Source organism: Bison bison, unplaced genomic scaffold (assembly GCF_000754665.1).
Source record: "Bison bison bison isolate TAMUID 2011002044 unplaced genomic scaffold, Bison_UMD1.0 scf7180017864100, whole genome shotgun sequence".
NCBI classification, from domain to species: domain Eukaryota; kingdom Metazoa; phylum Chordata; class Mammalia; order Artiodactyla; family Bovidae; genus Bison; species Bison bison.
In genome coordinates, this window is record NW_011494672.1 from 583,362 (window position 1) to 597,167 (window position 13,806).

Below are 13,806 nucleotides of genomic sequence, written 5' to 3' on the forward strand. Positions count from 1 at the left end.
ACTCTCAAGAGTCTTCTTCAACACCACAGTTCAAAAGCATCAATTCTTCAGCGCTCAGCTTTCTTTATGGTCCATCTCTCATATCCATACATGACTACTGGAAAAACCATAGCTTTGACTAGATGGACCTTTGTCAGCAAAGTAATCTCTCTGCTTTTTTAATATGCTGTCTAGGTTAGTCATAGCTTTTCTTCCAAGAAGCAAGCATCTTTTAATTTCATAGTTGCAGTCACCATCTGCAGTGATTTTGGAGCCCCCCAAAATAAAGTCTCTTACTGTTTGCATTGTTTTCCCATCTATTTGCCAATGAAGTGATGGGACTGGATGCCATGATCTTCGTTCTCTGAATGTTGAGTTTTAAGCCAGCTTTTCACCCTCCTCTTTCACTTTCATCAAGAGGCTCTTTAGTTCCTCTTCGCTTTCTGTGATAAGGGTGGTGCCATCTGAGTATCTGAGGTTATTGATATTGCTCCCGGCAATCTTGATTTCAGGTTGTGCTTCATCCAGCCTGGCATTTCACATGATGTACTCTGCATATAAGTTAAATAAGTAGGGTGACAATATATAGCCTTGACATACTCCTTTCCCAATTTGGAATCAGTCTGTTGTTCCATGTCTGGTTCTAAATGTTGCTTCTTGACCTGCATACAGATTTCTCAGGAGGCAGGTCAGGTGGTCTGGTATTCCCACCTCTTTAAGATTTTTGACAGTTGGTTGTGATCCACACAGTCAAAGGCTTTAGTGTAGTCAATGAAGCAGAAGTAGATGTTTTTCTGGAATTCTCTTGCTTTTACGATGATCCAACAGATGTTGGCGATTTGATTTCTGGTTCCTCTGCCTTTTCTAAATCCAGCTTGAACATCTAGAATTTCTCAGTTCACGTACTGTTGGAGCCCAGCTCATTCTATTGACTGTCCTTAGCCTTTTAATTTTCGTAATGCTAAAAGTGTGATGCTAAAAGTGTGATGATTTCTGGAGTTAGTCACTGAGTTGAACCACGCCTGTGAACTCAGGAGGATGTTCCGGGGTAACCCTGGTTGCCTAAGGTGGCAGTAGGTTGGGTGACGGACTTGTCCCTTGAGGGCATTACTCAGCTCAGAGTGAAATGATTCTGTCTCTCCCCTTAAAGGACTGAGCAGCTATGGTCAATGCAGGGGCCCAGGCCAACCTGCTGAGGGACTTAGCACAACTAGCCCCTTTTGAAAGGACACTGGCCTTTCTCACATTTCCTAGGGTCAGAGATTTGGAGCAGAGTCTTATAATCAAATTTTGTGTTTAGAGGAGTATTTGTGTGTGTGTGTGTAATTAGCAACAATAATTCCTCCCACCACCAAAAAAATAGAAAGTTAACCTGCAAGCATCTTCCTGCTGGAGGAAACATGGGTGTGTACTCTGCTGATCTGAGAACTACTCTAGAGCCAGGAGGCTCTCCAGCTTGCTGTCTGTTATACTGCCCGGCTTGATAAATGCAGGGACATAGAAGGTCTTGACAACAGACAGTGTCTGGTGCTTCCCAAACCCAGTTGTGCATCCGGTCACCTGGGATCTTTTAAAAATATGGATTCTGTGGATTGGATGTGAGGCCTGAGGTTCTGCCTTTCTCACAGCCTCATGAGAGGCTGTGTCTCACGCACATGACACTGTGTATCATGTGTGAGTGGCAGTGTCTTCACAGGGGAGAATGGCTTTAGATGATCCAAGCACATTACCGTTATCGTGTGCTTTATTTCTAATCTGATGCCACCGCTGATCTGACAGGAAGGACCGGTCCATGGCCCGGAGGTTGGGGACCTCTGTCTTAGAGAATGCTGTAAGAATCAAGAACATAAGCAGTGGGGCTGCCAGTGATATGGGGAACGCGGGAAAATAAATAAATCTGCAGAAGGTGCGAGAAAGGCAGAGAGGAAGGAGAATGGAGCTCCTGAAGCCCTAGGCTGGTGACCTGGGGGGGAGACGGGAGGGTCCTGGGGCACAGGGGTCACCAGATAACAGCACACCCCAGTTTGGTTTGGGCATTGGGATTTTTCAGTGTTCCCCAAGTAGTTCTAATGTGCACAGGAGTGGCCGTCTGCTTCTCTAGCAGAATGGTCCAAGGATCTAGGGAGAATAATCTCAGCATGGCATGGATGGGGGGCCCCCAGAGAAGCCCTGGTGATGTGCAATGCAGGGTCAAGGAGAACCCATCCAAGGAGAGAGGGCATGAGACAAGGGCAGTCTTTGTTTCCTCTGTCCCCCTGGGAGAACTGTGTGGTGGGAACAGAAAAGCATCAGATCCTTGTGTAAACTGTATTCCCAGCTCAGTCAGCCTTGAGTGTGTGTCCCTGAGGCATGCGGCTCAGAGTTCACCTGCCTTGAAAGAAGAGGGGCCTAGAGGTCTTTGCAAGTGCCCCTAGGCCCTGGAGAGCCCTTCCAGGGAGACAGGCAGCTGTTCTGGGTCCTGTCGCTTCCTCTACAGGCAGTGTAGACGGAGGGCTCGAGGAGTGGACGGGGCAGGGGTTGGAGAGACCCGAGCTCTGCCAGGTGCCACCCTCTTTCCAGGGAAGCCAAGCTGTCCCTTCCCCTCCCTGGGGGTTAGTGATTCTCACCTTGGCTACAGATGAACATACTAGCTTCTGGGTATTTGCCAAATTCCAGGTTAATAGGTCTGAGATAGCGCCCAGGCATCAGCATTTCTAAAAGCTCCCCTGGTGACGTCGGGACCAGGCAGCCCCTTCCTGTTCTGGGGTCCTGTGGTGGCAAGCATCTCCCAGGCCCCCTCCTGTGGGGGCTCGTACCCCAAACCCTCTCACACCTTTGTGCAAACTCAAGAAAACGTGACAGAAGGGTCCTCCTTGCCAGGTGTAGCAGTTGCCTATTTCTATTGCAAACTTAGTGACCGAACCAACACACTCACCAGTTTACAGCTCTGGAGGTCAGCAGCCCGCGGGGGCTCTCCCCAGCAGAGCCACGCTCCCTTTCAAAGGCTCTCGGAGACCATCATTGCCTGGTCTTTTCCAGCACGTGTTTCTTGATTAGTGTCCCTCTCCTCCACCTTCAGAGCCAGCCGTCGCATCTTTCTGAGCCTCTTCCATAGTCACATCTCCCTCAATGGATAATAGCTGGGAAGGGTTCTCTGCTTTTAAGCACCCAAGTGACTAGACTGGGACACCTGGGCATCCAGGACAGTCTCCCGTCTCAGGGTCCTTGACTTTAATCACAGCTCCAAGCCCCTCCGGCTCTGATGGAATATCTTGGTGGGGGCTCCGCGCTGGACCTAATGAGTATAACATCGGGTTTTGAACACGCAGCAGCCATCTGCTCAGTCAGTCTTGGCTGTGAGGCTCATTCTGTTTACATTTCTGTTTCCCTCTCAAGTTGCATGAAAAAAGGGCCAAAATGTTTCTTATAATAGAGATTTCTGCTTCTGATACATTGCTGGAAATGATAGGTTTATGAAGCCAGTTTTTGCTGTTTCATGGGAAACCAGTGAATTGATTCCACACAGCCAGGAAGGTTGTTGCCTCAGTGAGTTATCACAGCCGTGGATTCCAGGGAGTCAGACGTGGGGAGCTTCACAGCCATTATTCTGCCCATCGCACCATACCCAACCCCTGGTTTCTTCTCCTGACTCTGGATGCCCCACACTGGACGGCTCAGCCGGTCCACAGGAGCCTCTGAGCTCCCTGCTTTGGGGGGCAGGAAGGGAGGCTCAACTGAATGTGACTGAGGGTGTTCAGTCTGGGCTGAGTTGGGTGGGCTGAGAAGTAAAGTAAGGAAATGCAGCCCAACTTTGAGCTAAAACACAGGACACCTGTCAGAGAACCATGGGCAAAGAAAAGGATTTCATTTTGAAATGAAGAACAACCAATATTTTGCTTTATTCGATAGCTTGTTTTCCAGTGTTGGTACCCTTGGGTAGATTACAAAGTTCAGAAGAACATGTACAATTCTGTTCCATTTGTACTGAAACTGGGGATGAAGACAACATTATATTGAAGGTCCAGAGGGTATTCAGCACCCGTGGATCCAGGCAGCAGCTAAAATGTAACCTGCTTGGCTTCACTGTTCAGTTTGCTACAGTTCACCGAATAGCTACTTGTCTGGCCATTCTTTCTTCTAGCCTCTTAGTGTTCCCATTGGTCTTAAGCGCAACCACAAGCCTGTTGGCTGCTTAATTCTAAAATGAGACCAAGTGTGCAAAATGAGGGCTTGGTCCTTGGCCTTTTCTTCAACAGGGTCTCAGTCCTCAGTTTGGAGGAAAACTTCAATCATCAGGAGCTTTCTTGGCAGAGAAGCAAAATCTTTGAAGTCAATTTGGTTTCACATCTTAGAGATTAACCCAAGATTTAATATCTGTCTTCTCCCTAGTGGCCAAGCATTAGCTGTGTATTTTTAGGGAAGTCACTCAGCCTCTCTGGGTCTGTATCGAATGTGGACTCTTACTGGAGGTGCGTGATGACTGTGGAAGGAACGCTGTGGTTGCTGAAAGGTTAACCCGATCTTGGGTTCCAAGCCTCTGCGTGTGCAGAGAGGGGATGTGGGAGACCGAGAAGGTTGGCACCACCCGGGCTGAAGAGCTCCCCCTGGCCTGGACCAGAAGCAGGAACCCAGCCAGTGAAAGGAGAAGTTACAGAAAGGGGCAGAAGCCATGAGCCTGGCAGGGGATGATGCTGGGCCACTGGGGGGAAGGACAGAGGACAAGCAGAGAGCCGAGGAGATGCAGGAAAGAAAGAGGGAGGGGACCAGTGACCCGCCAATCCTGTGACATCACTCTCCTTTCACCTGCTTGCCTGGGCTGGTTTCTGTCTCCTGTACCCAAAGTATCTCTGTGTAGGATGCTTAGGGACCAGCAGGCAGAACAAGCTCTGCATTTTGTCCATCAGGCCATTGTTCTGCTTCTCATATTTTTATTTCTTATTTGCCTTCTGTTTCGTGTTCATAGTATGAGGCTTCTAAATCCCTCAAAAGTCTAAGTTCTGCCTCAGCTCTACAGAAAGCCAAGCGAAAGAATGTTCTGGGGGAATCTTTCACGTGGACCCGGGCAGCGCTGATGGGGGTGAGAAACCCGAGAGGAGGAATAGGGAGCTCCGAGTCCTCCCACCTCTGCCAGCTCCTTCCCAGCCTACGCCTCACCTTGGGAGCTTGTTCCTGGCGGGGTGGGCATTCCTTTTAGAGCCTGTTTCCTTACTGTAACATGAGGAGGTGGAAGCACGAGCTTGCTAGGGCCCCCACTGCACTGCGATTCTGAGAGAATGGGGCTGATCCCCAGTGACGGGTCGTGACATGGGTACTAGAATCCAGTGAGAACCCAAAGGGCCAGTTTCCTAGCCAGCCAAACACTGGTGAGCCTCTTCCAGAAACACTGACTTCAGATCTGCGTCGACCTCTGCCCCTCACCATTCCCTGCCCCCCACGCTCCCCCTCTGCACACTAAGACCATTTGCTGGAGAAAGAATGGACGGGAGAGCCGGGGCAGATATAAAAGCATTTTCAGCTTTTACTTCTGGGTGCGTGGATTTCCCCTTCAGCCTCATTACGCCCTCCTAGCGCTTTTCTCCAGCTGATTTTGTTCCCCGACGGACGTATAACCTCTGTGCGGCCATTGTTTCCTTGCTCATCACTCACACACCTATTCAGAACCCGAAGCTGGAAGGGAGAGGAAGCGCTTCCAATGGGTTCGCCCAACGTCCATTGATTGGCTGTCTTCTTAGTACAGAGCCAGTCACTGAATTACAGAACATCTGGGCTGGCAGAGCCCTAATAAATCAGCTGCTCCGCCTGCCCCGGACGTCACCGATGGCAGCTCTTACCTGGAGAGGCTAAGTGACTTGCCTAAGGTCACCCAGTGGAGCAAAGGCTTGAATCCCAGTGAATTCAAGACGTCCTGTTACCAGTTCCTTGTGCTTTCCACCCCACCCTGAGGCCGAAGATGATCGATCGGCTTGTGTGAGCAGAAAGTGAAGGAAAACAGACACATTTCCCTTAAGGGCTTTAAATTAATAAGGATCCGGGATGGGAAAAAAGGACAAACAGCAAAGGTATTTTTAGAAAGTGACATTGGAAAGCGTGGAGATAGACTCTTCCCTGTAAATGGTGATGACGTTAAGAACACAGTGGGAGAAAATGTTATTTTGAGAGGAAGAAGCCTTTATTGAATTGTTTTTCCTACCTTGCTGCATTTATTCTTTAATCCGTGTTCCCATCAGCACACCAAACAGTCTGCCTGTCATTTTTCTTTTCCTTGACATATTTATCGCCTTATTTTCATATTATCCTATAAACTTTGGTATACACAGATTTTAAAGCAGCTATTTTTTAATGCAAGATGACACACCAAGCTTTAAATCCCTCAATAAACTGACCAGGGACATCTGCACTAAAACACTTACATTTCCTCCCCAGAGAAGCCTGCTATTCATTTGCTATCTTTAAAAAGAAAAACAGGAATGAAAACAGGTTGGCGTGTTGAAATACAAGAAAACAATGGCCCAAACCACATATTTTCCTACTTCAAGATAAAAGGTTCCAGAACATCTGACAGTGAGAATTAACATTTGTAGCAAGTGTTTATTTTTATATATTTGACTCGGATTGTATACAAGTGCCACTTAACTCAGCGATTTTTCTTCACTGAAATAGAAGGTGGTGCTATATATGTTAATGGAATTTAGTTCTAAAAATACAAATGTTATAGGCCCTTGTGAAAGCAAAGCAGTTTTATGCCTTTGGAGATCTCAAAACTAAATATCCTAGTGTATTTGACATAACAACGTTGGTTAAAGTGCTGCTCTAAATGTTTGAAGGGTCTGGAGACCTCCTGGCTGTTGTCAGGTTTTTTTTTTTCTTTAACTTGTCACAAAGCACAAATAAGCTATAACTGTGGCTTCTGAGCAAGAGGTACCAAGGCCTAAGTTAGTTTCCAAGGCCAAGGCTGAGCTACAGATCTGGGGAATGAAGGTTGTGTCTAGATCCTTTGTGGAAAATATGACAGTTATCCTGCCCTTAATGGTTCTTGATCAAAAGGCCACCTATTATTTGAGATTTGAGCTTGTTTGCTCTTTTGATTACTTATTTCTAGTTGATTTCTATAAATCTGCTTTAAAGTGGAATCTATTGCATGTGAAATAAGATTCATTTATTATCCCCAATAAGAGAAAAGTTGAGGGTGGACATCAGTATGAGCCCTCAATTTCTATCCTATGTAGAAGAGTAGACTGAATTGAGGATAGTCAGCTAGGTGACTGCTGGGGGCCACCGCACCCCCCACCTCCTGCAGTGCTCCCCATTGCCAGGGGAGCCTTCCCCCCACCAGTGCAGAGGCCTCAGGTTATCGGGAGAAAGGAGAAAGTTCAACCCAGAGGACCATGATTTCTGGTCATCTCACCTACAAGTGAGACCTCTGCTACAGACTTTTTGGTCTTCCCAGCTAGTGGTAAAGAAGCCTCTTGCCAATGAAGGAGATATAAGAGCCCTGGATTCAATCTCTGGGTTGGGAAGATGCCCTGGAGGAGGGCATGACTACCCACTCCAGTCTCCTTGCCTGGAGAATCCAATGGACTATAGCCTGGCGGGCTATAGTCCATGGGGTCACAGAGAGTTGGACACAACTGAAATGACTTAGTACACACACACCTATAAGGTAGCACAGGAGCCCCTCAAACTAATACTCGAGGAGTCAGGGTTGAAAGGGAAATTGCCTGAGAGAGAAGTGAAGGCCTTAGCTCAAGGCCACACAGCCTGCTATTGGCTAAGCAAAAACTTGAACCCAGCTCTCTTAGTCCCCAAATATTCTCTCTACCAATCAGGAGTGCAAATGCCATTTACTTTCGAGTGTTGATTAACCTGTTCCTCCTTCTGGAGGCCTCAGATTTCTTCACTGGCATCTGGATTGCTTCAGTTTCTCTCATTTATGTCTGTATCAGGGAAGAGAATGAATCTGCTGTGCTCTAGATGTATGGATATTTTTCTTTTCTGGCACAGAATGAAACGAGGGTCATGCCCTGGTTTTCTAGTTCAGAGCCACACTTACCCATACTGAACAACACCCATTAGTGGGCCAGCGGGGCCAATGTCAAGAGTCTGGGCGACGTCGGTCAGAAACTGCTTCTGGATTCGGAATCGACGTTTGCCGATGCTCGAGCTCCCATCAATTAAAAACGACAAGTCAACTTTGCAGCCTGAGAAGCGGAAAAGGACTCTGTTATTCTGCTCCTCTCTCATTGCATTCACCGCCCACTCCCCTCTTCCTCAACCAGAGCTGCCTGAGATTGCAATGAAAAGAAAGTTAAAAAAAAAAAAAAGTAGCAAGATGCAAGATATACTTATTTATTTATATTCACAGCACATTTTCACTGGGCACCAAGATCACAGATACTTGGGCTGGTACTTATTTCCATGGTTGTTGTAGAATTCTCTGTATTAGCCACAATTACAGACTTCAAAAGCCAGACCTCCAAGTCAAGTCTAAGAAGGCCCTCAGAATGGTGTCCTAGCTCAGACCATGTCAGCTGTTGTGTTCAGTTGCTAAGTTGTATTGATCACTTTGCGACCCCTTTGGAGCCTGCCAGGCTCCTCTGTCCATGGGATTCTCCAGGCAAGAATACTAGGGTGGGTTGTCACTTCCTACCACGAGCGCCACCTGCAAGCCCTAATATATATATTATGTATGTATGTATATGAAAATGTGTGGGCTCAGACTGTAAAGAATCTGCCTGAAATGCAGGAGACCCAGGTTTGATCCCTGGGTCAGGAAGATTCCTTACGGAAGGGAATGGCTACCCTCTCCAGTATTCCTGCCTGGAGAATTCCATGAACAGAGGAGCCTGGAGGGCTATAGTTCATGGGGTTTCAAAAGAGTCAGACACGACTGAGAGACTGAGCACATAGCACATATAGACATTAATGAAAGCAAGAAATGGTCATGAGTTGATACACTTTTAAACAGAACTGTTGAGGAATGCTTAGTAAAGAGTGATACTACAGAACTGGACGTGAAGGGAAAAAGTTCTGAAAAAACGCCTTGTTTTCTTGCTGTGGTGCATGGCAATCAAAACCAGAGGAGAAGTAGGTAATGACAGGGACCTCTCTGGGCCTGGCTGACTTCACTCCGTCTGGAATCAGCACCCGGGCTCACTGGAGACCTCGTAAGCTTTTAGACCCTGTCTGCCTGGACGTTTGGGGCCTGCCAACTCTTCTCATTCAGCTGGCTACCCCTGTCCTTTGCTGCCTCCAAACTGCCTATGCCCAAGCATGATCCTTGAGATGAAGATTGGAAGAAGCAAATGAAATCAAGAAGTGAAGTTTAAAGATGCCACTAAAGTCAAGAATGTTCCCTTGGTGTCTCTAATTTTCTTGAGGAGATCTCTCGTCTTTTCTACTGTATTGTTTTCCTCTATTTCTTTGCATTGATCACTGAGGAAGGCTTTCTTATCTCTTCTTGCTGTTCTTTGGAACTCTGCATTCAAATGGGTATAGCTTTCCTTTTCTCCTTTGCCTTTCACTTCTCTTCTTTTCTCAGCTATTTGTAAGGCCTCCTCAGAAACCATTTTGCCTTTTTGCATTTCTTTTTCTTGGGGATGGTCTTGATCCCTGCCTCCTGTACAATGTCATGAACCTCCATCCACAGTTCTTCAGGCACTCTGTCTATCAGATCTAATCCCTTCAATTTGTTTGTCACTTCCACTATATAATCGTAAGGGATTTGATTTAGGTCATACCTGAATAGTTTAGTGGTTTTCCCTATTTTCTTTAAGTCTGAATTTGGCAATAAGGAGTTTATGATCTGAGCCACAGTCAGCTCCCAGTCTTGTTTTTACTGACTGTATAGAGCTTCTCTATCTTTGGCTGCAAAGAATATAATCAACCTGATTTTGGTGTTGAGCATCTGGTGATGTCCATGTGTGGAGTCTTCTCTTGTGTTGTTGGAAGAGGGTATTTGCTATGACTGTATGACTTATAACATATGACTTACAGCAGAAGCAGAAGATATTAAGAAGAGGTGGCAACAATACACAGAGGAACTATACAAAAAAAGATCCTCATGACCCAGATAACCACAACAGTGTGATCACTCACCTAGAGCCAGATATCCTGGAATAAGAAGTCAAGTGGACCTTGGGAAGCATCACTATGAACAAAGCTAGTGGAGGTGATGGAATTCCAGTTGAGCCATTTCAAATCCTAAACGATGATGCTGTGAAAGTGCTGCACTCATTATGCCAGCAAATTTGGAAAACTCAGCAGTGGCCACAGGACTGGAAAAGGTCAGTTTTCATTCCAATCCCAAAGAAAGGCAATGCCAAAGAATGTTCAAAGTATCACACAATTGCACTCATCTCACATGCTAGCAAAGTAATGCTCAAAATCCTCCAAGCAAGGCTTCAACAGTATGTGAACCAAGAACTTCCAGATGTTCAAGCTGGATTTAGAAAAGGCAGAGGAACCAGAAATCAAATTGTCAACATCCGCTGGATCATTGAAAAAGGAAGAGAGTTCCAGAAAAACATCTACTTCTTCTTTACTGACTATGCCAAAGCCTTTGACTGTGTGGATCACAACAAACTATGGAAAATTCTGAAAGAGATGGGAATACCAGACCACCTGAGCTGCCTCCTGAGAAATCTGTATGCAGGTCAAGAAGCAACAATTAGAACTGGACATGGAACAACAGACTGGTTCCAAATCAGGAAAGGAGTATGTAAAAGCTGTATATTGTCACCCTGCTTATTTGACTTATATGCAGATTACATCATGTGAAATGCTGGGCTGGATGAAGCACAAGCTGGAATCAAGATTTCCAGGAGAAATATCAACAACCTCAGATATGCAGATGACACCACCCTAATGGCAGAAAGTGAAGAGGAACTAGAGAGCCTCTTGATGAAAGTGAAAGAGGAGAGTGAAAAAGTTGGCTTAAAGCTCAACATTCAGAAATCTAAGATCATGGCATGTGGTCCCATCACTTCATGGCAAATAGATGGGGAAACCGTGGAAACAGCGAGAGACTTTATTTTCTTGGGCTCCAAAATCACTGCAGATGGTGACTGCAGCCATGAAATTAAAAGTCGCTCCTTGGAAGAAAAGCTATAACCAACCTAGGCAGCATATTAAAAAGCAGAGACATTGCCGACAAAGGCCCATCTAGTCAAAGCTATGGTTTTTCCAGTAGTCAAGTATGGATGTGAGAGTTGGACTATAAAGAAAGCTGAGCACTGAAGAATTGATGCTTTTGAACTGTGGTTTTGGAGAAGACTCTTGAGAGTCCCTTGGACAGCAAGGAGATCCAACCAGTCCATCCTAAAGGAGATGTCCTGAATATTCATTGGAAGGACTGATGCTGAAGCTCTAATACTTTGGCCACCTGAAGTGAAGAACTGACTCATTGGAAAAGACCCTGATGCTGGGAAAGATGGAAGGCAGGAGGAGAAGGGGATGACAGGATGAGATGGTTGGATGGTATCACTGACTTGATGGACAGTAGTTTGAGTAAGCTCCGGGAGTTGGTGATGGATAGGAAAGCCTGGCGTGCTGCAGTCCATGGGGTCGCAATGAATCAGACACGACTTAGCGACTGAACTGAACTGACTGAAAGTCAAGAATCAAGCAAAAGAACAGCAGAACTACTCTATGGCTTGGCATGTTTCCCAAACAGGGCTATTCCCACTCTTTCCTAGGTCCAAGCTTGTGATGTGAATTGCCGCCAGCAGGTGGCAGTGGTGCTCTTTAGGGCTTGCGGCGCACAGCACCAACAGTTTGCTGGAAATGTGAATGCCCAGGCTCCACCTGGACATATAGAATCAGATTCCAGTTTAGCAAGATCCCCAGGTGATTGATGTGCACATTAAAGTTTGAGAAGCACGCCTGAAGAGAACTTTTTCTTTCAGATGTCAGCAGCGTAGTTCAATATGCCTTTTTACATGAAATTCCTTTATTTTTTTATTTAGAGAAAAGAATAACTTAATTAGAGTAAGGGCCAAACAAGAGTACATGGATTTTGTAGCATCTATTTTGGTTCTTCCTAGACCATTTTTTTTCTCCTTATTTCTTACATCTTGAGCTATGTTCAGGATTGAGACATTGATTTCATAGGTTTTAAGAAGCGAAGTGTTTATTTACTTCATTCTCTTCACTCAGCCTAATGGCTGAAACTGGGGTTAACTTTGCTCCTCTTTTTCAAGAAATGTTTAAAATTCATTTTTATTGGAGTACAGTTGCTTTACAATGTTGTGTTAGTTTCTGCTGTACAGCAAATTGAATCAGCAATATATTTGCATATATCCCCTCTTTTTTTTGGATTTCCTTCCCATTTAGGTCACCACAAAGCAGTGAATTCCCTGCTCTATACAGCAGATTCTCATTAGTTATCAATTTAATACATAGTATCAATAATCTCTATATGTCAATTCCAAACTCCCAATTCATCCCACCCCAGCTTTGCTCCTTGATATCCCCATGTTTTTTCTCTATGTCTGTGTCTCTATCTCTGCTTTGCAAATAAGATGATCTATACCACTTTTCTAGATTCCGTATATATGCATTAATATACAATATTTGTTTTTCTGACTTCACTCTGAGTGAGTCTCTGTGTCATCCATGTCTCTGCAAATGGCAGCGTTTCATTCCTTTTTATGGCTGAGTAATATTCCATTGCATGTATGTACTAGATCTTCTTTATCCATTCCTTTGCTGATGGAGATTTAGGTTGCTTCCGTGTCCTGGCTATTGTAAATAGCACTGCAATGGACACTGAAGTGTGTGTATCTGTTTCAATTCTGGTTTTCTCTGGATATATGCCCAGGAGTAGGATTGCTTGGTCACATGGTAGCCCTATGTTCAGATTTTTAAGGCGTCTCCATACTGTTTTCCACAGTGGCTGTGTCAATTTACATTCCCACCAATGCAGGAAGGTTCCCTTTTGTCTCCACCCTCTCCAGCATTTATTGCTTGTAGATTTTTCGATGATGGCCATTCTGATGAGTGTCAGATGATACCTCGTTGTAGTTTTGATTTGCACCCAAGAATGTTTGAATGACAGTGGCTCACCCTCAGGGCATGTGCTCACTGAGACCCTAGTGGCTTTCTCAGGTAAAGATGAAGGCATGCTGATGTGAAGATGACAGTGTCAGTACAAAGGGACAGAACTGGGTCATGAAGTGTTCAGCGTGAGCAATGCATTATGCTCACTGAGGATGGAAGAGGAGGAAGGAAAGGTAAGACAGAGTATCTGCATGAATCAATCTACCAATTTTCTTAATTGCTTTGGTGTTCTTCAACATGGTACAGTTTTATAGATGAATGCTTTGTGTTGACCAATATATTAGGCCAGTGTCTTTTAACCCTGGATAAATATCTGAGTTCCTTATGCAGCTTCGACAAATAAAGATGCCTGGGAATCACTCTAGGCGGTGCTTCTCAAGGGTTGATGTGCAAAGGAATTGCTTGATTCAGTAAGTCTCGGGTGGACCCTGAGAGTTTGCATCTCTAACAAGCTCCCAGGTGATACCTGATGCTGCTGGTTCTCAAACCACACTTAGAGTGGCAAAATCAAGGGAGACTCAGTAGGTATGAGGCAAGAAGTGGCATCTTTCATTTTTTTAAGATGTCTGCAGGTGATTCTCACATACAGGTGAGTTGAGACTCGCAGCCCATTGGTGGCTGACTTGTCAGGGCTTTCTGGGGGAATTTGCAGATGCTTGCAACACACAGCTCCCTCCTGGTTTCCCTCTTTTTCTCTGCTCTCTTTCTTGTATCCTTGGGTGGCTTTTCTTCCACCCAGTTAGTATCAGAGATCTTCAGGTTTAAGTCCCCTGTTTCTTCTTACTGTAACCT

The 13,806-nt window shown here is 45.5% G+C and overlaps 1 protein-coding gene across 2 annotated transcripts in view; it reads right to left on the bottom strand.

Moving 5' to 3' along the window:
* VIT (vitrin) overlaps positions 1-13,806 on the bottom strand; it is a 125,627-nt gene that overhangs the window by 20,194 nt on the left and 91,627 nt on the right. For both annotated transcript variants that reach the window (XM_010838615.1, XM_010838614.1), the window contains one exon: positions 8,009-8,156. In XM_010838615.1, the coding sequence (XP_010836917.1) occupies positions 8,009-8,156 (148 nt within the window). The remainder of the gene's footprint in view (positions 1-8,008; positions 8,157-13,806) is intronic.